This window comes from Podarcis muralis, chromosome 6 (assembly GCF_964188315.1).
Source record: "Podarcis muralis chromosome 6, rPodMur119.hap1.1, whole genome shotgun sequence".
NCBI lineage: Eukaryota > Metazoa > Chordata > Lepidosauria > Squamata > Lacertidae > Podarcis > Podarcis muralis.
The window spans coordinates 44,452,241-44,477,565 of NC_135660.1; the positions used below are offsets into that span (position 1 = coordinate 44,452,241).

Sequence of the window (25,325 nt, forward strand, 5' to 3'; positions counted from 1 at the left end):
CTCTCTTGCCAAACACCAAGGTTGCTTCAGAGGCAGGTGCATTAAGACACAGGGCGCATAAAGACAGGCTGCAGATTCTCTCCAACCAAGAAATGCTGTGATTGCCACCGGTAATGGAAGGATCAGACGGTGCTTGGGTGAGTGAGTAGGTCATGGAGATTCAGGAAGTGAATTGAATGCAGTCGGCTGTGGGAGCTGTGCCGCGTGTGCTGAGAAGCAGGACAAGGATTCATGTTCGGCGTGTGAATGAGCATCTTACTCTAGTCTAGAGCAGCTGCCTTTTTAATCTTGCCTATCCTTTACTAACAATGCCAATATGTCTGATGGTCCTGGACCTATCAAAAGATCCCGCCGCGGTGGCGGAAGGCCGAACCCCCCAAAAGGACCCTGCGCGCTCCTCTCCTCCTAAGCTTTCAATCTGCTGCCCCTTTAAATGTCTTTGATAGTTGGCGGATTCTCTCGCTTTGCCCAACAGTTTCCGCCACACTTAACATGGCCGCCTCGCGGCTCCTTTCATTGGCCGACGCCCAAGAGGGCGGAACCTACGCCTCATGTCTTCTGCTTCTGCGGCGGTCTTTTAAAGAGCAGCGGAGGCGGCCAATGAAAGAAAAGAAGGCCCTCCTCCTGCCCAATGGGGAGCATGCCGTAGGCCGGGCAAGCCTCCCGAGGTACACCAGTTCACGGGTCAGACTTCACAGTCGCCGGGTGAAGAGAGCTGGGGAGCGGGGGGTGGGGTGGGGGGATGGAGAGGAGGCTCCTCGGTGCAATGGCTCTGCTCCTCTTCCAGGCCTTGCCCGAGGGGCTCCCGGCCAGCGTGGAGCCCGCGCAGGTAGGAAGGAAGGGGCGGGGAGGAGGGGCCAAAGGGTGGGGAGGGAGGACTCCGGGGTTCGGGCCTCTGAGGTGAGGCGAGTGAAGGGCAGGGCGGGGAAGCCCAAGGGGGTTGCGGAAGGAGCAGCAGAGAGGCCTCTGCCCCCGCTGCGGGGAGGGCTTGAGGGGAGGTCCGGAGTCGGCTGCTCAGAAAGGCCCGCGAGGCGAAGGGCTTGAGGGAGATGAAGGGGCATCCCTGTTGGAAAGGCTGGTGGGGTCATTTGTTGTGGCAAAGGGTGTAATCCTTGGGATGTTGTGCTTCTCGCAGTAGAAAATGTCTGGCACATTAAGCCTTCCTGGGGGAAACGAAATGTGCATGTTAAGTTGTCATTCCTGATTTCATACATTTGCTTCCCTGAGTGTACAAGTTCACCCTCTGGCACTCTGTGGGCTGCTTATATCATGTGGTGTTTTGCACTTCGGTTCACATACCTGTACAGTGGTACCTCGGGTTAAGAACTTGTCTGTTCTTAACCTGAAACTGTTCTTAACCTGAAGCACCACTTTAGCAAATGGGGCCTCCTGCTGCCGCTGTGCCGCCGCTGCACGATTTCTGTTCTCATCCTGAAGCAGAGTTCTTAACCCGAGGTAATATTTCTGGGTTAGCTGAGTCTGTAACCTGAAGCGTATGTAACCTGAAGCATATGTAACCTGAAGCGTATGTAACCTGAGGTACCACTGTATATACAGCACACACACACACACAACCTCTCTTGTGAAGGATGTACAGGCATAGATAGCATAGGTTGCCTCTATGGGGTGCAAGGCTCAGTGCCTATTCAGCTGATCCTACTGTTTATTTTGAAGGGCTAACCTGCAGGTAATAGACAGGTGTCCTTAAGGTGGTGTGTATTCTGTGTGGTTGAGTATAAAGTATGGCATGAAAAGTGGTCCTGAGTAAGAAAAAAGACATGTGTGAAGCAGTCCTAATTCCAGAATGCCAACTGTTTATGTGTGTGGCAGCCAAATATATAGTGGCATCTTTTAAAACAGCAATCCAACTTGCCCTAGATAAGAGTTTTCATTAGATGTAACAAATATGTAAGCCAAACAGGATAGTTTCTTCCTGGAAGAATGAATGGATGCAACTCAAACTTTGTAAATGGAAACCTACAGAAACTAGTAGGCGAACATTGTGTTCTCCCTAGGCATTTTATCTCTGACCTTAAGGTCGCTAAACTTAAAGTCTAGGACACAGAATTAGAGGCTACATAATGAGTGTCCAAATTTTTAATGCGTGCTCTCTCGTGGTCTAAATAAATTATTATCGCACAAAGGGTAATTTGTCTCACATTTTAGTGTTTCTCCTCCTATATTCTGCTAAATGCACTTTGTGTTGATCCCCTGCTTTAGGAATTTCTTTTTTTGCATGTTACTTGTTGAAGTAGTTTCTTTTGCCCTTTTTTGTTTTCATATGTAATCTTTTGTTTTCATATGTAATAAACTGGTTTTGAAGATACCACAGAGTGCTCTTTTTTGCAAACATATCTCTGAGAAAGAGTGGAACTTTTTTGGAAAAGGAGGAGGAGAAGGGCTTGGCATTATTAGTGAAAGTTCAAAAATCTGGAACAGGGAGGTGTTTTTGTGGAAGAGGCATTTATTTTGTATCTGGATCTTTGAAGGCAGTTCTCTTATGGGGGAGCTGAATTGTAATCTTTGCCATATCAAAGAGGTAAGGGGATTGATGGTAATAGGAGCAAGGCCTGTTCAGCTTCATTTGCTTTTGTTAATTCCATCAACCATATGGGAATGTTGTATATGTGTTTTCTTTTTGTGCTGACTTCCTGTATTTGAATTAACATACTGGGTTTAAATTTGCTTGAACATGCTTTTACCATTCTATCTTTTCAGTTTCAGTGAACAAATAGTTCATGCCATAAACTTTTGGGGCATTACAAACCTTACAGATTTTGCTAATGCATGTGGAAGGTATATATGTATATCCTGATCAAGGAAAGTAATAGTCTCGCTCTAGTCTGCCTTGGTCAGACCACACCTGATGTGCTGTGTCCAGTTCTGGGCCCCACAATTAAAGAAAGATATTGACAAGCTGCAATGTGTGCATAGGAGGGCAGCCAAGACGATAAAGGGTCTGGAAACCAAGCCTTAGGAATGGTTGAGGAAGTTGGGTATGTTCAGTCTGGTAAAGAGGAGACTGAGAGGATATGTGATAGCCATCTTCAAATATCTAAAGGGCTATCATATGGAAGATGGAGCAAACTTGTTTTCTTCTGCTCTGGTGGGTGGGATTCAAACCAATGGATTCAATTTATAATAAAGGAGTTTCTGAGTAAACATCAGGAAGAAATTTCTGGCAGTAAGAGCTGTTTGACAGTGGAACAGATTCCCATGAGAGGTGGTGGACTCTCCTTCCTCCTTTTAAGCAGAGGCTGGATGGCCATCTGTCATGTATTGGCAGGGGTTGGACTAGATGACTCCTGGGGTCCCTTCCAATACTATGATTCTATGATATATCTTTAAGGCAACTGTGAGAAACATTTGGGCAAACAGATAGCTCAGTTGGTAGAGCACAAGACTCTTAATCTCAGGGTTGTGGGTTCAAGCTCCATGTTGGGCAAAAAGAGTCCTGCATTGCGGTGGTTGGACTAAATGACTCTTGTGGTCCCTTCCAACTCTACAGTTCTATGAGTTTACAGCTTTCATCACTCCTGGCGATTGGTGTTGCTTGCTGGGGCTGATGGGAGTTGTAGTTCATCAACATCAAGAGGGCCAAAGGTTCCCTACACCTGCTCTAAAGTATTTGAGATGGAGTGAATAATAGAGGTAGGTGCCACCCACTAGCAAATGATCCTTCCATGGCAGTTGATTTCTTCTATGCATGCTTGCCCAATTCCTAATTACTGTCTATTTGTGGTCAAGTGGTGACTGATGAACCACATTGCTAGTGAGTCAAGGAAGAGGATCTTAGATAAAATTGAGTGGAGATAAAGTTTATTTATTATTTATTTATAAAAATATTTATAAACCACAAAATCCTATAGAAGGCATCTAAGCATTGTCCAACTAATATTAAATCACAGTCAAGATAAGAAAAATATAAAAACAGAAACGTTGTAAATAACGAGCCAATCTCTTAAAATCCATCAACTGAAGAGACCTGTTGATACAAGAAAGTCTTGAACAGATGCCTAAAAATAAGAAGTGGTGCTTGGTGGATTTTTATTGAGAGAGGGTATTGCAGGGTTAAAACTGTCCCCTTATTGTAGAGTTTTCCATTTTAATTATAACAGAAATTTCACTTGTTCTCCATTCTCTTCCACATGCTTAGACTGAAGTGAACAGGGATCTCATATATTCATATACAGGGATCTCAAGGTATTCCTGGAGAGATTGTCCTAGATGCTATATGAGGGATACAGAGAGGAGGGCTGTTAGGGCAGCTTCTAGGAAGGATGATTACAGGTTTTTCCCTCTTATTATTCTTGACCAGTTAGATATTTGAGGTTCTTTGTTTTAGGAGCTTAACACCTTTGCTGCGCGTCATACCATTACAATACTGTACTTGAGCACAGACATCTGCCATGTTGTTTTATAATTTACAAAGCATTGCTAAGTACTGTATAAAAATTAAAAGTAACGCAGGCCTTTGCATAAGCTGGCATTCTACAATCACATTTGTAGAGTCTTACCAACATGTAGGTTCTTGTTTTGAATTGCTGTATTAGTTTGTTGGAACTTAGGTTAGAAGGGAATGTTTAGAGCCTTGAGTCTTTTGGATGAAATACATACAGTAGACTTTAGGTAACAGGCTGAAAACTGCCTGTCCTGAACAATCTCTCTTGGATGTTTGTTATGATGCCGTAAAACATTTGCAAAGGTTTACTGCTTAGGGGGAAGAGAGAAAGCCCACTGCCAAACACTGTAACTTTTGTGAGAGAAGTGACTTGAAAAACGTTCGCACAGGACTTAGGCTGGGGTCTGTCCTGTTGCTAACAATTTGGGAACAAATACAGGTTGCTCAAGTCAGTATTGTTGGAGGGTGTAGGACGCTAGAGAGCCAAATATGGTGGGGGTGCAGCAGATAGAGCTTCCATTCAGGCATGTGATGAAGGATGAATGAATGGGAGAGAAGCATAGGAGTTCTGTGTAGTTGGTAGGAAACTTTTAACAGCTTGAGGCCAGTTTACTTAAAAGATATCCTTACACCATATATGCCCACTCAGCCACTTCAATCCATGGAACCTGTACTTTTGCAAGTGCCACATTATGTTTGTTCTACACTTGTAAATAATTGATCTTTTAGTGTGGCAGCTCCTGCACTCTGGAATTCCCTGTCCATTGACACTAGGCAGACACCTTCACTGTATTCTTTTCAGCATGTGCTAAAAACTCTCCTGTTTAGGGAAGTCTAGCCAGACAGGTGAAGTTAACCTGTATTTAAGTCTGTAATTTTAGTTATAATGTATAATTTTAACTGCTGATTTTACTCATTTTCAGATTCTTTAAAACTAGTTCTTAACTTTGAGTTTTATTATTAATAATAATAAATTCTTTTTTCTTTTCTTTTAGATGTTAGTCACGTTATCCAAGGTCTCTAACTGACTTACAACACTGTTAAAAACACAAATAAATATACCATAAAACAGAACAAAAAACAACAAAATGTATATTTTATATTTTTTGTAAATTGCTTGGAGGTTTCATATACAATTAAGCAGTATATAAATTTTATTAGATAGATAAATAAAAGGTGTGGACAGAGAAGCAAAGACCCTGGGGAGACATAGAGATTGTTCTTGTTTGTGCATGTAGCTAAATTTCATATGCTGGAACTGAAATTTCATTTGTAATAATAATAGTTATTATAATTTCAATGTTTTTGTACCCAACCCTTATTCCAGTCTGGAGCAGAGGATGCCTTTATGTAGTAAATCATTGAAACAAGCATCTAAATTAAACATAACTATAAAATCATTACATTGTACAGTACTAAAAAGTGATGTGTGCACTGTACCCCAATGTAAAATAGATCTCAGATAAAAAACCTGGGTAAAGATAATTTTCAAATGGTCCTTAAACATGTCAACCACAGGGTTTCAAGCCTCATAGAATATACTGTTGATAGACACTACTTCATATTCATTCTAAAGAGCCAGAATCTAGTTCAACTTTTGATACTTTCTGAACTTGGTTTTGCCATTGTAATGGAAACTGCAGTTGTCTATTTGATGTGGAGATGTATGGCGGTCAGACTCTTTAGATTAGATTATCTGGAAGTGCAACTCTGCAAGCACAAAGAGCAACATGTGTTAGGTTTGATTCAAATTTATTTGCCCTTTTCTCCATGTGCCTTTTTATGGAGGTCGGTGCAGATGACCTTAGTATTGCAATACTAAATAAGACCTTACTAAGGTCTTATTTATTGCAATACTTAGTAGATGACCTTAGTATTGCAATAAATAAGACCTTAGTAAGGCACTAAATAAGTGTTGCGAGTAGCGTAAGCTGGATTCAGAAGGAATGCTTCAGCTGTGGATGATATTTGAACAATGCAGAGGAAACTACTGATTTCATACAATTCTAAAGAGGTAGAAAGAAATTATCTGTTTTAATAATTATCTGACTATGAATTTGTAAACAGAAAAAAAGTTTGGGATATGTTGGTAAAGTATTGACAAAAAACATTGTAATAGGTAGTGTAAATGGGAAAAGGACTGCATGGAGATTGGGATTTTATAGTGGGTAACACCTCAAAACTATGTTCCATGCTGGATATGGTGATGGAGGAAAATATGCTCTTTAATGTGTTTCTTGGAGAAAAGAGGAGCATGTAAAACACAACTTTCCATAACCTCAGTAAGACTGGATTGCAGTGTGGCAGCAATTCATAGTACTGACTGAGTGCTACTTCTTCAGGAATGGCTTGGGAGGACAACTGATGTTCTAATATGGAAACTTGAGCCTTAGCTTAGTAGCAACTGCCTTTGTTGTAGTGTGCATGTGCTGACCAGCGGCAGTTGCCACGAACTCTTGGTGTATGTGCCAGATGTATGTGAAACTTTGGCTCCTTTCTGCAGCTTTCTAAGAGCAATTTGGCCTGGAGGAGCAGAGCTCATCAAACATGTTCAAGGTCTCATGGTGAGTAAGACAAAGTAAGATACAGTGGTACCTCGGGTTACATATGCTTCAGGTTACAGACTCCGCTAACCCAGAAATATCACCTCGGGTTAAGAACTTTGCTTCAGGATGAGAACAGAAATCGTGCTCCGGCAGCGCGGCGGCAGCAGGAGGCCCCATGAACTAAAGTGATGCTTCAGGTTAAGAACAGTTTCAGGTTAAGAACGGACCTCCGGAAAGAATTAAGTACTTAATTCTTGCATGTAGGGTTGATGAAAGCTCTGGGGCACTAATTTCAAAACTTACTTGGAGTTCTGTATGTGGTAATTCCATGACATTTTGTCTGAGTCCATCTTCACCTGTTTCCTTGTAGTATGATTTTGCAAAAACTAAATGCCTTTATGTTTTTCTCTCATGGTTGTAAAATAAAGCATTAGTGTTAACTGGATATTCCCCTTTCTCTTGATCTCTCTCCAAACATCTTGTGTTGGAGTTAATTCACCTATAACTATTGCGGTTTTCGGATAAGCCGTTATCAGTAACTTAAGAATTCAACATTTTAACTTTTATGTAAGCCTGCATTCCAGCCAAGATAATCCTCCCTTCCTTTCACTAGCAGCAATAGTTCCCAGTTCTTTTGATCATGCCTCATCTTGTGAGCCAAAGTAGGGTCAAAACAAGTCAATCTTGAAGCACCAGGAACCAGTAGGTGGCATTCTTAACTCAAACTGAATGCTGAATGTAGTAGTTTTGTCTGATGTTGGGGGATCATATGCCGGTTTCTTTCCCAGCTATTTATTAGAAGTTGCTTTCTGAGAAGCAATGAGGCTAGCCGCCATTTACTGAGGAAATTATATAGTGGAACCTTGTGTTACGTACTGTCCTCCTTGCGAACGCTTCAGGTTACGAGCTCCGCTAACCCGAAAGTAGATGCTCCCGGTTGAGAACTTTGCCCTGGGATGCGAGTGGAAGTCACGCGCTGGCGGGAGGCGCCATTAGCGAAAGCGTGCCTCATGTTAGGAACGGTTTCAGCTTAAGAATGGACTTCTGGAACGAATTAAGTTCGTAACTGGAGGTACCACTGTACCCTACCCTTCAGTGTTGCTGTTCTCAGTGCAGCTAACAAATCCTACGAGAATGAAAAGCAACAGCCCAGATTCAGTCCATCTGGTGTGTAAGTGGAAGTCTGTGCAAGGGCTCCCTTTAGTACAAGTGGGCTCTCTTCCTCCCATGTGCCTCCCTCCATCTCCCAAATCTGGTTCAGGAAAACCCCCAGAACAGCATGCAGAGAGAGGGAATCATTCCACCTGGCAGGCAGAAATTTTTGCACTGATGGGAAACGATCAGAAGAATCTGATGTTGATTTCCTCCCAATAAAATCAGTAGATTGACAAGACACAACATCACAGCAGGGCCTTTTAAATGTGGTTGTGGGAAGAGAGGGTTATTGTTTTGTTTCCGTTATAACTATTTATTTTGTTTTTCTATATTGTATTTTTATCTAGTTAACTGCCCTGAGATCTCCAGATGAAGGATGGTATATAAATTTAATAAATAAAATAAATATAAGATACGGAAAAGTCTTTGCCTGGTGCCAAAGAGGCTTGAGTGGATTCTGGGCACACCATCTTTATTCCTATTGTGGCACTAATCCTAGTCCAGCATTAGTAGCTTGAAAACTGAACAAGTTGTTTAATGGACGAAAAGGGAAGATAAGGAAGGCATGGGGAAAGGCCTGTTTGCTTCCTCTTAGAAAGTTTCCTCTAGTGACTAGTCACTCCCAAACAAATCAATGTGGTGTTGAAATTATCTATATTGTATTGCAAGTAGCTTTATGCCAAAGGAAATTTTTCACCTTTAATTTCTTTTTTAAAAAGCTGCTTAAGTGCAGGTGTATTTATTTATTTAAGGAAAGTCTGGTGTGTGTGTGTGTGTGTGTGTGTGTGTGTGTGTGTGTGTGTGTTTTAATAGCTTCATAGCTGCTCTAGCAGTTGGATTGTGCTATTTCTCATGAGCACTCCAATATATGTCTGTGACAATCACACTCAAATGTAAAGACACTTGAAGCTGGTCATGCTTCTGGGACCTAGTTTCATCTTTTTCAAGGGTGTGCTGTGAAAGCCTGCAAAACCAGTTCGACCCAATCCCAAACTTGGATGCTCAAATGAGTTTATGTGCTGCAGAAAATGGTTCATGTATACAGTAGTATCAACTGACATAAAAAATAATAATGCTGAGATGGTATAATGTATATGGGTCCTGGAGTAATAGATATCACCACATTGTGTATCTCTTTCACCATATGTATTTGCGGAATTATATTTATTGGAAAATGCTCAATTTATTTTTATATAGTCTCCCATTCTGGAGTAATGGGGTATCTCATGATTTTATAGCAGCATTACAAAAGACTTGATTCATGTGAACAGTGGATTTGAAATCATCCATAATGTTTACTACTACAGGTCTGTATTAATATTCTGCTGTTCTGGAGTGTGACTAAAGTGTTTTTATGTTTAGTCCGTAGTGTCTCAGTGCTTTATTCTCTTTGATCACAGATTGAGATTACCGTAAATGCTAGTACTACTGGTTGTTGTTGCTGTAGGGCTGCTGAGATCAGGACTTCTGTAATTCTGTGCCTCACAGTCTCAAACTCTGGACAGACTTGCTTAATTTGGATTATTCATTCTGCTTGTACAATTTGGGGCTTGTTCAGAATTTACAATTTGGTCTGGGATTAGGGAAAAGATTTGGATTTGTTATATTGTAGAAGGGAAGTTAGCATCTTAAAAAGCAGAGACATCACCTTGCCAACAAAGGTCCGTATAGTTAAAGCCATGGTTTTCCCAGTAGTGATGTATGGAAGTGAGAGCTGGACCATCAAGAAGGCTGATCGCCGAAGAATTGATGCTTTTGAATTATGGTGCTGGAGGAGACTCTTGAGAGTCCCATGGACTGCAAGAAGATCAAACGCATCCATTCTTAAGGAAATCAGCCCTGAGTGCTCACTGGAAGGACAGATCGTGAAGCTGAGGCTCCAGTACTTTGGCCACCTCATGAGAAGAGAAGACTCCCTGGAGAAGACACTGATGCTGGGAAAGATGGAGGGCACAAGGAGAAGGGGGCGACAGAGGACGAGATGGTTGGATAGTGTTTTCGAGGTTACCAGCATGAGTTTGACCAAACTGCGGGAGGTAGTGGAGGACAGAGGTGCCTGGCGTGCTCTGGTCCATGGGGTCACGAAGAGTCGGACACGACTAAACGACTAAACAACAACAACAGAAGGGAAGTTGGTATGTTGTAGAAGGTCAGGGATCTGTGGGAAATAATGTGAGGACATATTGAAAGGTGGGATGTAAAACAAAGTAATTTGCAAGATTCTGTACATACAACCTTATGGACTGTAGAAATAGAGTTTTCTAGACTCCCTGGCTGAGGGAATTTCAGCTTGGAATAAGGCTGTTCAAGCTCTAGTGTTAAGAAATCTGTTCTGTTTCATTTTACTAATATGCAAGATAAATGAGTGTTTTTCAGTTTTTCATATTGCAACAGCTGTTTCAGTTTGATTTTCCCAAGACATGAGCTTAACTGTGGGTTGAAGCAAGACCCAGATGTACAAAGTACAGAGTACAGGTCAACTGGCCTTGTACTTTGCCTTGCTTAAACAGTCTTGATCTGGATGAAATAGAGGTCACTTGAAGGCACACTGAATTGTGAAAAGTTTGCTTCTGAGTACTTCTAGACTGAGAAACAGTAAAACCTAAAGTTGGTGCGGGATTTCTTTGCTAAAGACTCCTGTCGTCTTCACAGAACTAAAGTTCTCAGGATTCTTTGACTAGCAGTCATGGCAATTTAAACAGATTTGAAGGTACAGTAGATTGATTTTGTGGTGTAGACACCCCTTAGCAGATATGCTCTATATACTTCAGTGTAGCAAGCTGAATTTTATAGAGAGAGAACTTTTACATGTCTGGAAGGGTCCCAGGGACACAGTGCTCTACTGTAAACAAAAATAAGCATCCCACAGTGCTTTTAAGATCTAATTTGTCTGGTCAGGGATTGGACAGCATGTGGTATGTCTTGCATAAAGTAGTAATAAAATCAAGAGTGAAAAATCTTTTTCCTCACAGCAGCTCATGTGTAACTTGATCCTGAAGGGCCATCAGAAAGATAAATTTCTTAGCTCATCAGGTTCTACACTTATAAAAGAGAGAGAGACTTTAAACCAACAGGTTAAATTAGGCCATGGAATGAGAACAAGTTTACTTAAACTGATAGTGTTATATTTGTATTTATGTTGGACTGACACAACCTCATCAAGCTGTTTTTATCTTCATTCTGGACATTTTTAAGGCCCAGGACAAATTGCTATAGCTAAACAGGTTGGGACAGGGGAGGGGGGGGGAAAGCATTTTGACTATTTGTTGTTCATTTTGACTAGGGTTGCCATATCTCCAGAATTTTCCAGACATATCTGGAATACTGCAGCCGCAAGCAGTACACCTAAATGTATGGGAAATTCCAGGTGTATGGCAGCCCATGTCGGCAGTGTCAACAACTTCCCTGTTCGGATTTTCACTTTTTGAAGTATGACAACCCTAATTTTTCTGCTTTCTATTAAGAACAAGTTTTCTTCCTAAAACAGCACTGGGAAGCCTATGGCTCTCCAGGTCTTGGACTGCCAACTCCCATCTGCCCTAGCCAGCATGGCCAGTGGTCAGGGATGATGGAAGTTGTAGTCCACAACCACTTGGAGGGCTACAGGTTCTCCAGTGGTGTCTTAATAGAAAGCTGATTTGACTACCTTAACCTCTCATTTTTAATAACCAGCTACCAAAGAGGTGACCAAAATGCATAGGGTGTTAACAGAAGACATGGTGAAACTGACACGGCATTCTTAAAGGTACAGTAGTAAAAAGAAAGTCTCGGAAGAAAGGCAGTAAAACACATGCAGAGATAACTGTCTCTGTGTGCCTTGATGGCCTCTCCTATTTACATTGTGCAGGGTAGGAAAAGAGCAAGGAGAGGATGTCATGCTGCCCCATGCTTTTTCCCAAGGTAAAGGAAATACAAACTATGCATGTGCATTGCAAGTTGCTTAACATTTTGTTAACAGATTGAGTAATCCTTGCAGCTCACAGTTGGGAATGACATGTCCTTTGTACTTGCTGTGATTATTAAAGTGCCGAACAATCCCTACTCTTATTCCACTACATGCCCTCACTTGTGAAGTATCTAATCTTTATGCTGCTCAATAGCATCCTGGGATACCTATAACAAATGATCTCTGATTTAATTATATCTGCCAAGTACCCGTATTTTTCCGTCTATAAGATGCTCCCATGTATAAGACGCCCCCTATTTTGGGGGACTCAGATTTAAGAAAATGGGGAGAGATGGCCCCATGTGTAAGATGCCCCCTAATTTTTGACATTATTTTTTAGGAGAATAACCTAGTTTTATACATGGAAAAATATGGTATATAGAATCATATTTGCCTCTCTGTTGCAGTCTGAACCTGGTCCTATTCTTTACCGGAAGAAAGTGGCAGAGGGTACTTCTGGCCATGTTTCTAACTCCTGGCTAGTTATGTGGGGAATCTGTAATGAAATTGTAAACATGGACACAGAGTTCTCTTATATGGGAGGATCAAATGACATCTGCCCCCTCATGGAGATTCTGACTGTTCTCTGTCTGCCTGGTCATTCCTCCCTCTTGGCAGATCTGATGTTGTGAAATGAAAGGGCGGGTCTAAATTTTTCAGGTAACAAGTATGTTTACTTCCATCCTGCTGAGCTATGAGATGCGCATGGTTTGGTTTCACTTCTTGAAGGTACTACTTGTTGGCTGAATCTTAGATACCCAAAAACTGAGTTGTTCACAGCTGTGATTTGTCAGAACACTTGGAGAGTTATATTGCATATTGATGTGGAACGTATGTTGTGTAAATATTACTGCTCTTTTGGTCATTGAAAAGAACCTGGACGCTTCTGAATGTGATCAAGTTCTGTCTGTGAAATTGGCATGTAGTTCTCAAAGCATCTCTCTTCTTGTAAGGAATAATGTTTGATTGCTTCTTCTCACTCCCTCTTCCTGTCCGGTAGTAAAAATACTTGAACTTTGTAGTGACTATATGTGGTTTTAATGTGATGAAGATGAACTGCAGTAGTTTATGCAATCTAACCAATTAGATACTTTCAGAAATCTGTATTCAAAGAAGTCACTTGCCAATGTTCTGTCAGTCATGAACAGGAAATGGAATTTGAGATGAGCTATGAAGAATGGAGCAAGCTTGGTGTTTATTGACTGGTATTGTTGGGAAGAAAGAGCCAGTTTAGCCACTATGACAATTGTTGTTGTCTGGGTGTACTTCTCTTCTTTCTCTTAGAGCAGTGAATGTATGCCTTTCACTCTTATGGAGAGAAGTAAGTTGCTGTGCTTTGGGATGTGGTTGTGGTGAAAGCAAAATATAGCCTCCATCACTTACATTACATGGTACAAAACCTTATGATGGGTACACTTACAGTGCTTGTGCACTATGTGAATATTTGCTTCGGATATTTGCTTATATAACTCTTCCTGAAAAATCTTGGTGTTTCTTTGAGCATGCTCTCTTTTGTGGGTGTGGTGCCATTTTACTTACATAAGGATCCATATTAGGATAATTGAGTTTACTATGGAATTCCTGCGAAATACTCTGCCGGTAGAAATTCAGAAGGCACCTTCTGTTTCAACCTTTAAACACCTGCTGAAAACTTTTCTATCTGGCTTATGCAGGAAATTAAGAATACATCTTTCCATAATTATTAATTGATCTCTGATGTTATAATTTTATATGGTTTTATGTATGACTGTTGTAAACCACTCCTTTTAAAAAAATGAATAGTGGTATATTTTATGAATATTTTTTATAAAATAAATACAGAGGAAATGATGGGGAGAACCATAGGAGCCAACTCCTAGGGGCTTTGGGGGCTTCATCCCCCTCCTAAAATATTTGAGGGGGCTGGGGCCCCCCAAAGTTGATGGGCATTGCCATTCAAATAGAGTGTGTGCACTGCATCATGTGATTAATTATGCAGGACAGGGCTTACCTACCCCCCCAAATATTTTATTCAAGCTGGCACCTCTGGGAAGAACTGAGGGGTGCTTGAATACTAGATGCCAGTTTGTACTGCAAATGTTGAATTGCTAAGTTGAAAATGTGATATGTATGTCTCTTAAGAATGAAGGTTTATGAGGAAGAGAATTAGTGGAATAATAGTGAAAGGAATGAATGATAGCTTTTTGCTATCATTTTTGCTAGTTTGGAGTCATAGTTGTAGTATGATGTCTGTGAAAGATGACAAGTAAAATTGTTTAAAGTGTACAAATGTTAGTTAATGTGGTTTTAATTGTTAAAATATGTTTTGCTATCTATGTACACAGTGATTAATATGAGGGTGAATGAGTTTTTCCTGATGAAAGCAGCTGTTGGCTTCTTGCCTTGGATTTTGTAAAAACAAAGTAAGCAAGATTGCCTGTATATATGCATGGCCCTGATCTTCAGAAGGGCATTTTACTGGTGGTGATAATGTTGGCATTTTATGCATTTATTTAAAAGCTTAATGACTGCACAGCAGTGGATCAAAGGGTGTTAATGTTCTCTCTTGGGACAGCTGGCTGATAAAAAGTAGTGGTCTGGACTATATCAGACTATCACTTCTTCACACTCTCAGATGCAAAATATTGGAAACCATCCATGACTTGCTACTTTTTAATTTCCTCACAGCTGAGGAATACACTTGCTGATAACACTCTTGCAAAATCTTTGCCATGCATCTTGGACATGTAATTAGCTGAATATGAATACCCAGAACATTGTCTCTCTTCACAGCTAATATGCCTTCTGTTGCACTCTGTTCAGGTGAGGGACTTTGGAACTTCAGTGATTTAACAGCTATCTAGTAAGTTACCTATAGTTAAGCAAATAGAAGTTATTTTTGTAAATTTGAACCTGGTAGAGCATTGACGTTGGGACACGTCACATACATTGTTCTGCCCAGTTTTGCCAACGGCCCCACAACCTGAGAGGGTTGCCAGTTAGGAAATGCTGCCCTAAGGCTGAAAAAGTTCACAACCTGCATTAAGAACTTGAGAAAAAATTGCTTATAAATTTACTGTCCCAATCACCTGTTATTGGGTACATTTAAAAAACCAACTTTATTATGTGATCCCAGCCAGCTGAAGATCACATAGTGAATGGGATAACATCATAAAACAAATTGCCTGTAGTATCCTTGGAGGTAAATAAATCATTATTGCTCTCACTCTAGTGTCAGTCAAACCTGAATGGGTGGTTGGCAGAGATGTGCATTTAGATATGCTTGCATGTGAATTCTTACGTGTGTACATCACAATGTGCGTCTATGTGTGAATACTTCCTTTCCTTTCACAGTCCTCTAGAATAGGAAGTAATACAGTACCTCAGTCTCACATGCTTAAAAAAACCTCTCTCAAAAGTAGAGGGCAGTTTTTGAGGGCTGCAAAAACATTTGCTAAAACCCCCCCCCCCTTTTCAGTTCAGCTCTTGTTTACTAGAGAAACATAAGAGGAATTGGAGAACAGCCTTTACAGCTTTGAAGACACTCGAACTCAGAACACAAGGGAGAAACGTGCTAAGAGGAAGGCACGCTTGGCAAATCCACACCGTGATCAACTCCCGCCCGGAAACCAATGTCCCCACTGTGGAAGGAAGTGTGGATCCAGAATTGACCTCCATAGTCACTTACAGACTCATTGTTAAAGCCATGTTTATGGAAGACAATTTTACTCGACTATGAGTGATCGCCAAAGAAGAAGAAGAAGACATAAGAGGACAGTGGCCAATCTTATTTTTTTGTTGAAGTGTGTTCCACTCATTTCTCTTTCACAAAAAAATCCTGTTTCTATATTTACTCTTGATCTTGGCAGCTTTTTTCCCTAATAGTGACAAGAGGGTGATTTTTCATTGGAACCTGGGGAGGGAAGAGCTAAATCTCACCTTCCTGTGCACTTCTGTCCTAGGCCCCACATGCCTAGTATTAAATTTAAAAATTGGTCACTTAACTTAACACAATGGCAGTGTTTCCTTTTGGTTCTGGCCATGCTATGCCAGCACCTATTGGAAACAATCTGGCCCAGAGCCCAATCTTTTATTTAAAAGGGAAGAGCTACTCTCTACGCTTAGTGTATCTGAGAGAAAATGTGATGTGAGAGAAAATGTGCTGCTCATATTCTGCCCAGTTGTTTAGTTGCTCCCATTGTGAAAGCTAGTAACGGAAGTCCCAGCTATGACTAGCATGTCAAGGAAGTAGTGATATCATGTATGTATTATGTACTCAGAAAGAAAAAGCAAATAGGCTAGAATCACAAGATGGAGCTTTCTGATTCCTATAGAACTGGGGTGGCTAGCTTGTTGACTGGACCTGATGGGAGTTGGGGTCCAGCAGAAATGGCGGGACACAAGCTAGCCACTCCTGCTTATAGAAGCTACTTTCCTCCACTGCAGAAGTTAGAGCAGCCCATAGAAGACAACAGAATATTAGTATACAGTGGTACCTCGGGTTAAGTACTTAATTCGTTCCAGAGGTCCGTACTTTACCCTGAAACAGTTCTTAACCTGAAGCACCACTTTAGCAAATGGGGCCTCCTGCTGCCGCCGCTCCCGAAGCACAATTTCGTTCTCAACCTGAAGCAAAGTTCTTAACCTGAAGCACTATTTCTGGGTTAGCAGAGTATGCAACCTGAAGCGTATGTAACCTGAGGTACCACTGTACTTGTAACTTCACAGCCCACTCTTTACTTGCCCGCTTTCCAAAAAAATGTAATACTGAAGATGGGAATTCCTGTTCTTTCTAATTCAGTTCTTATTTCATGTGAAAACATGTATTTTCTTCTTTTTTAAACTTCGTAAAAATTGGCAGCTGTGGCAGAGAGCAGTTTACTACAACCCTGCAATGAAGCCCAAACCCTATGTTAATCCTTCTGCAGGCCTGCAGTAGTGCCAGTTTGCATTTCCACCTTAAAATCTTCCAATCAGAACATCCCTCAGGTTGCAGCAAAGTTAATCTACCTAAATTTCCCCCTTGCACCCAACCCAACTCAGATCTAGCACTAAGTTGCAAACAAAACTCTCATGCTTTCTGGTCATGCATTCTAACATATTATGCTTAAAGTTTTTAAAAACTACCTTCGTTTTGGAGTGCTTGTGTGTGTGTGTGTGTGTGTGTGTGTGTGTGCGCGCGCGCGCGCTCATACCAGCATTATGTTCTCAATTCCAATATACATCTACTCTTTCAAGAACAAGTCAGAGGAACAAGCAGTGAATCTCCTGTCACTGATCCCTAGCGGCTTATTGGAGGCACAAACAGCTGCCAACAAAGAGGTGACAGTGGCTGGGCATGGAAATATACAACTTGGAACACAGCAAATGATATTAGTCTGTGTTTGCTTCCTTGTTCCAACCACTCCGATCATCATTCTTCTATGTTCAGAATTTTTTCTGCTTTTCCTTCAGACAGGAAAAAGAAGGGGGAAAGTGTGTGTGGGGGGGGGGATATGAACTGAAAGAAATGAGAAAAAATGTGCTTGTGGTATTCTGCCCAAAGGCAAGCCGGCAGTATTCACTTTGACCTTTGCCTTTTATTGTAAGCAAGCTCCAGCCTTTATCTCTCTATCTTATGTACATTGTCCTGATCTTGCGTTCCCTCACCATGGGTGCATTTCAAACACTATGGGAATTTTCATAGTGAAGATGCAAGGGAGAATAAAAATCATGCCCCATTGTGCAATAACTGTTTCTCCCTCTCCCCATTTTTTGTTGTTGCTGTGAGTGTCATTAGAAAGGCTCTGAACAGATAAGGCTGAGGCAACTGGGTTTCTCATTGGACTTCAAAAAAGGATCACATTGGCAAACAAAAAAAAACCCCACCAGCACCACAAAGCAACAGTGAAGTGGCACTGGGCCCAGAGCGGCTGCCAGATGGGTAGAAAGGGTTGGGTGGTGTTTCTTTGGGGTGGGGGCAAAGCCATTAGGGGTTCTAGACTCTTAGCTGCCATTAAAAAAAAAAAAGCTTTAAAAGTTCTTACATGCTGTGGATCAAACCATATAAGCCAAAATGTGAACACCCCCCCCCCCCCGTTTTTGTGAAATGAGCAAACCTGGTTCGTAGTCGCCACCTTACAGGGTTTTAGCCAATGAGTGATGTTAGAGCTGCAATTGGCAAGTACAGTGGTACCTCAGGTTATATATGCTTCAGGTTACAGACGCTTCAGGTTACAGACTCCACTAACCCAGAAATAGTACCTCGGGTTAAGAACTTTGCTTCAGGATGAGAACAGAAATTGTGCTCCCGTGGCACGGCGGCAGCAGGAGGCTCCATTAGCTAAAGTGGTGCTTCAGGTTAAGAACAGTTTCAGGTGAAGAACAGACCTCCGGAACGAATTAAGTACTTAACCCGAGGTACCACTTGTAACCATTTTGGAAGAGCTAGGAATTATTAAAGCTATGCTTTCCTGTTTCTATCTCATTACTGCCCAGACATGGCCTACAGTGGTGTGTGCACTCATCATGTGAGTTGAGTGAGTTTGTGGCTTTCAGCAGCAACATATCTACCTGGCTGCCCACTGTTCTCTGTCTGTGCACATTCTTGCTCTGTGCTGGGATTCTAATGAGGCCATGAATTGCACACAAGTTCCTAATATAAAGGAATGTAGCCTCTTCCATGGCTAACCATAAAGGATGACTGTAGCTCAACAAGAAAAGGCAGGGATGGTACGTGTATACTGTGTATTTTGTATATTTGTCTTGTCCTAGTACTTTGAGCAAAACATCTATTGCTGACAGTCCAGTTATGTAGCATTATGCCTTCTGCCTCCTTCATACAGAAATACTTAACAAAATGTGTTTTAAGTTTATAGTCAGTGCTAGATTCTTCCATACCTGAGCTTTGTATGCACCTCCTTTGCACCTGCCAAGACTCCCTCCCCTTTCCAATTAAAACAAAGTTAGCTGAGGTTGTTTCTCAGGGCGTTGTTGTTGGTTTTGAGGGGATGTTTGATTGGCAGGGGTGTTGCCCTTTCTTTTTGTTTTGTGTTTAGTTTGTTTTGGGGTGTATGTAGGTCTTTCCCCTGCTTTTGATGCGGATTTTGAGCATCGTTGTGTTTCTCCTGTGAAATGGGTGCATTTGTGGTGCCCATGGCAGTTTCTAAGATTTCCAAATCTGCCTGCAGGCCTAAAAAGGTTGGGAACCCCAGATCATACAAAGCTAAATGGAGCAATGATTTTACCCAGTACAAAATACCTTTCTACCTTCATATGTCTTTGTATGTGAAGTGGTAAAAGAAGGAAAGCTTTGTTACTGTGGCCTCTGTACTCAGCAGGCAGGCATAGAGATAATGTTTTTTTTTGGGGGGGGGGGAAGATGCAGAGAAATAAGGAGAATGAAGAGGAAGGGTCAGAAATTGGGGGGGGGGCACAGAGTGGAGGAAGAGATTTGTGAGAGGAGGGAGCCTGTGCCCCTTAAACCATCTGCACTGGGATGTGCTTTGGAATAAGTTTTCTTCCCCTTTTCAGTATTGACTAAGCTGTGTAACTGAATTTCCAGTAACTTTCAGGAGACCACTTTTTTTTTTTTTTAATGGTGGATGAACTTATTGCAGTTCTTACGCAACATTTTTTGCAACGTTGTAGAACTATTGATTTTTAAAGAGATCTGCAATAGACAAACAAACAAACAGAAAGAAGGGGAAACTTCCCAGTCTGGTAAATATGTATGCAATGTGTCCCGACATGGGGGAGTGGTGAGGCTTCTAGGCTGACATGTGACAGGCGAGAACAGCTGCTGATTTAAGAGAAGCACAAAAAAGATTGCTGAACTTTTAAAGCAGAGGTATAGCAAAAGTTAAATTTAGATCACTTCACTTTCTTTCATATCATCTCTATTACTTTGGAACTTGCTGTACCGCTGTACTCCATTGCTTACAAGAAGACAAACAGTTTTTGAGAAACTAGCTACCACTGGCATGAAAACTGAGAAGAGCTCTAAGGCCTAGGTGTAGAATCTCCTTTTGAACAATCTGTTTATGCTTCTGGACAGCAACTTTGGGATTCCCTTTACCTCTCCTTTGTATGGGGGAGGTATTTAGGACATTCCAAATTACCTTTCAAAAAGAGTAAGAGAAGATACACAAATGCTGAGAAGTTTATTACTGTATTGAATGAGCATTTCAAAGGAGCAGCCTATGAAACTGAGTGGAGCCTTGTCAGCAGATGTGAGAATCCAGTGGAGGTGCCTGTTGTTGGAGAGAGAGAGAGAATGTGTGTCCCGAGATAGCCAAGGCTTGGGCAATGTGAAGATTTGAGAGTCATAACCAGCACTTTGCATTAGGCTTGGAAACAAACTGGCAGTCAATGCAGATGTTTCAAAACGGTTCCCAACAGCTCATAAACAAATACAGTGGTATCTCGGGTTAAGTACTTAATTTGTTCCAGAGGTCTGTTCTTAACCTGAAACTGTTCTTAACCTGAAGCACCACTTTAGCTAATGGGGCCTCCTGCTGCCGCCGCGCCACCGGAGCACAATTTCTGTTCTCATCCTGAAGCAAAGTTCTTAACCCAAGGTAATATTTCTGGGTTAGCGGAGTCTGTAACCTGAAGCGTATGTAACCCGAGGTACCACTGTAGAGGCATTCTGTACCAGCTGATTTCCAGACAAATTATTAAAGTTGGACCCACACAGAACACTGAGGTCACTGGGACATGAATGACAGTTTCTAAAATGGAAGATTTCTAAAATGGAAGATACATCTGGGGTGCATTTTGCTAAACCTGAATGCAATAGCCAACCTTACCACCAATTTTACATACACATACACACACACTATGGACACTAAGACAATCTTACTCAGCTACGAGTGATCACCAAAGAATGAATACACACAAACACATTTCCCCCTTTAAAATGGCAGGATAACCTACTATATTCCAAACGGCGTTTTAAAAATTCTGTTTCCAAAGAAGTTTGCCAGTGCAGTGCAGGAGCTACAGTTAAAGACACTTTTGCTCAAATTGTCCGGAAAACCAGAGTTAATTCAGACTGGAAGAGGGTGAAAATTTGGCTTGAATTTGGTCTTGAATTTATGTGAACATATGTAAATGAACACCTGAATACTTATCTCTAATAGGCAGGTGTGACCCCAGGTGTATCCACAGCAGTGGGCAGAGGAGGAATGATTGCTGGGAGGAGTGCAGAGAGAAGAAACGTCATAGCACACCTGTATCAGCACAACCACATGCCTTTAGTTGCCCAGCTGCAACAAGACATGTCTCTCCCCTATCGGTCTCTACAACCACGGCAGGCTCTGTAACCTTCCAACAGTTTGACTTCACCCCCAAAGGCGCACTCTTCCATTGTCTTCCAGGACAGACAGAGGCCAACAACAACAACAGTTAGCTTTCATGGACTTAGTGAATGGTTTTGAAAGAAAGGCCTGTTGTTTGTTCAACTAATACTTTTCTAATATAATTAAATATAACTAAAAGTTTATCTTACAATTTTTTAGTGCATTTAACAACCATAGCAGTTCGTAAATACCAGGTTTCCGGTGTAAGTACTTTCTGTTTGCTAACTACTGTGCATTTTTTTCTATGCAGTAGGCCTCTTTGAGTTGTTAATCAGCAGCTGTCTGAAGCTTTCCCCCCCTCTTGCAGTGCTGCTACTGATGTCACTTCCCCCTTGGCAAACGCCTACGGAGGCTCTGCTGCTTTTGAGATTGGTCACAGGGAGGGGAGAGAGAGAGAGAGAGAGGCTGAGTGAGTGCATTCTATGTCCTGGGACCCTGTTTACTTAACATTCCCAGCCAAGGAAGCCCTGGTTTAAACAGGATTGCGGATGCAGCCTGTCCATTACAGATGAGGAAATTATTATTCTGGGATTCTAGAAATTCCTTTGTTTAAGCCCCTAGCGTGGATTATGAGAATGCAGAATGCCTTTCCTTTTGGGCCTGCGGCAGGTAACTTGTTTCTGGTTTGTTTGTTTGTTTGACTAGCTAGGGTGGAGAATGTGAGATTTTGCTGGCTTAAAAAAGAAGAAAGAAAATCAGCTCTGCTTGCCTTTGTGAAGTGAGCCAGTCAAGTAAAATCCAATGTGATCTTTTGTCTTCCTCTGTTGTGTTTATGCTAGGGGAAAAACAAATCTATTTTACTTAACATTGAATAATGCTGCAGATAAAGGGAAGAAACTTTATTATTATCTGAAGCAAAAAATTTGTCCGTGTCCCCCCCCCCCCTCTTTACTCTATTTTATGGCTTTCACTTTTGGTTTTTGTGTGCTTTAAGGACTTTTAGGGGTTTAAAGCTTACTTGGGTTTTGTGTTTGTGCTTTGGCTGAGTTCTGGTTTAGAGTAAACAAGAAACAGCAAACTGTCAGAGCTAACAGTGCACATGCTTTTTAAACCCGTTTCTGAATTTGTGGTGTCTGTGCTGGAGTTTTAAAGTACTCATAATTTTATTACTACTAACCAACATACATAGCCTGGAATGAGTAAAAGCAGCAAGTCACCCAGCTGCTCCTTGGTGGGCAGCAGCCGGCTTCTACCAAATTTGAACCAGCTTAGTCCAGGAGCTATTTGTTCCAGGAACAACATCTGATTACTTGTACACCTCACCTAGCTTATGTTCTTAGGCAAGTAAGTGTAGCAAATGAAGTTTGGAGGTATTGCAGGTATGTGAGCATTAAAGTTTTCTCTTTTCTTTCCTTTTTTTGATGGTGAGTGTTGTTAGTTTTACTTTCCAAAAAGCACTCTAAAAAGTGAAAAACAGCTGTTTTGTTTGTAGCTACCTAGTTTATTTTTTAAAACCAAATCTTTTTTATTTGGGCTTACATAATGCTATTCAAGAATTGAGACAAGAACTACCTCTAGCGCAATGACCTTTTGCCACTGACTGCTCTGCTTACTTGAAGCGGGCAGAATAAATTTAGGTTATATGTAAAGTTCTAAATAGAACTTAAGATTCGGTTATGGCTATAGTTCTATTGGAGAAAAGGAAAGCTGTGGGCTGCCAATTTAAGGGCATCAGTTTGGGGAGTATGCATGTTAAGCCTCCCAAGAAATGTTGAAATTGAACCAATTGACCTTGTTGGAATTACGTCAGCAACAGATAGCTACGTGTCTTTAGAAATCTTTCAAATCCATGTATATTTCCATAAAGGAAATTTGGGCACCTTCTGGGGTTTCTTTACTGATGTAGGAAGCCTCAAAGGAGGCAATCCAGTTTCTGAAACCAGTTTGTTTACCTTTTCTTTGTTTCACTTCATTTTTCTCTTTGTCCTTAGCTGCTTAGTTGCTTACTGTTTGCTCCTGTCTGTGGTTCACAGGGCCAGTCTGAGCAGCAAAAGCAGTTGCCTTATCCTTTCTGTCTACTTGAACTTATAGCATATAGCTGTTTGGAAACTGCTGTGTAAATGCAATAAGCTCCCTGTGCTGTGTTAGCTACATATCTGCCAGTTTAGTGTATGTTAGAAAATAAACTGATTTCTAATTTTTCTGAAGCTATTTTAGAGTTGTAAACAATAGGGCCTTATTTCAGTATGACTAGATCAAATAGCTAAAGCATAGGCCCATAAATAGTTCACAAGATACACCTTAGGCTGCTTATTATCTTTAAAGCAGCTATACTTTTTTTTCTTTCCTGATATTTGTCTAGGACAAAATCTTCTAAAAATCACTAACAGAAGTAGATGCTTGTGAAATTTAACTAAACAAAATAATACTATTGAAGAAAATAAGTTTGTAGTTGTTATAAGAAAGCTCAGGGGAGACTTTTGGAAGTTCACCCCTTGCTCAAGGCACTCACCATCCCTTGCAAGGTCCTCATGTTGGTCAGAGGTAAGAATCAGGATTGCAACCAAGTATAGAAAAAGCAAAGTAGCTAGTAAACTTGATCTTTATTGGTCTGTTGAAACAGAGGTTCCCACTTCCAAAACAAGAAGCGGAAAAAGAACCCCAAACAGAAGTGAGTTACAATTTTTTTAATGCTTGTACAGCCACCACCCAACCCAATCACAGAAAGCCCACCCAACAAAAATGCAACACACTGTCACAAAAATGGATGTACATGTAAATCAGATCACGCTAAGAGTTCATGTTCAGCATATTTACCAGTCTGTCAATCAAGATGCCTCACAATACCTGATAATTGCCCTTCCTGGCCTATCTAAGACATCTTTTTGAAATGGTGAATTCCTTGATGCCAGAATGGATTGTCACAGACCTGTCCCCATTCATACACAGGAATCTGTGATCCCTCTTTAAACTGGAAGAGGAGTGCAGATGTTGAGCAGTACAGTTATGCATTAAATTTGTTTTGTTAGTGCTGAAGTTGTAGCTTTTGCAGCTTTAGTGTAATGGCATTCAGGCTATACTGTATGGCCATCAACATTAGCTTTAAAGTGCTCCTGCTGTGAAATAGTTTGTTGGTTTGTTACGTTATGTATTTATGTGTTTTTATAATGTAAACTGCCCTGTGATCTTTGGATAAAGGGCGGTATATAAATCAATCAATCAATCAATCAATCAATCAGTCAGTCAATCAATCAATCAAACAAACAAACAGTCTTTTTATTGACAATTCTCTGTGCAGAGCATTTCTTTCTAGCCCCTCCCTTTCTTCACTTGTGTACCACTTCAGATCTTAGTATCTGTTTGCCCATTATGTCCAAATTTGAGGTACTCTGGTTAAATATAAATTGATCAGCTAAAATCTGATGATTTATGAAGCCTCAATCCAAATTAGGCCGCTGAGTTTTTTTTACTATTGGACAACTAAGCAGTTATTTTTAAAGTTGCAATTGAAACTCAGTGTTCGAAGCTGGGATAAAAAAGCTAGGAGCCAAATGGCTTCTGGGACCTGGGTTGTGGGCACCAAAATAGAATGTCTTGTCGTCACTGGAAGGGGGGGTCAGCAACACTTTTTTATTTTGTTAAGCATGAATTAATACGCAATTCACATAAGTGACACATTGTTAATATCACATTTTTAATACATGTTTAATTTGGTGTTTACAATAAAAATATTGGTATCATACTTCAGTTTTCAAAACACTCTTTATTGTTAAACTCCTTAACTTATTGTCTATCCTTAACATATACTCCGAGGCTTCAGAGCACATACAGTGGAACCTCGTGTTACGTACCGTTCTCCTTACAAAGACTTCGGGTTACAAGCTCTGCTAACCTGGAAGTAGGTCTCCTGGTTGCGAACTTTGTCCCAGGATGCGAGCGGAAGTTGCACGCCGGCGCTGCGGCAGCGGGAGGCACCATTAGCGAAAGTGTGCCTCAGGTTAAGAACATTTTTGGGT

The 25,325-nt window shown here is 41.2% G+C and overlaps 1 protein-coding gene across 4 annotated transcripts in view; it reads left to right on the forward strand.

The window, feature by feature from the left end:
* The window catches only part of WBP1L (WW domain binding protein 1 like), a 50,812-nt gene continuing 25,487 nt past the window's right edge, over positions 1-25,325 (forward strand). Inside the window, exon 1 of one of the 4 annotated variants that reach the window (XM_028730420.2) lies at positions 1-137. In XM_028730420.2, the coding sequence (XP_028586253.2) occupies positions 114-137 (24 nt within the window). In that variant the 5' untranslated portion in view covers positions 1-113. Of the gene's footprint in view, positions 138-689; positions 830-12,733; positions 12,779-21,744; positions 21,979-25,325 lie in introns of those variants that run through there. The other 3 variants (XM_028730417.2, XM_028730418.2, XM_028730419.2) reach the window with 3 other exon arrangements.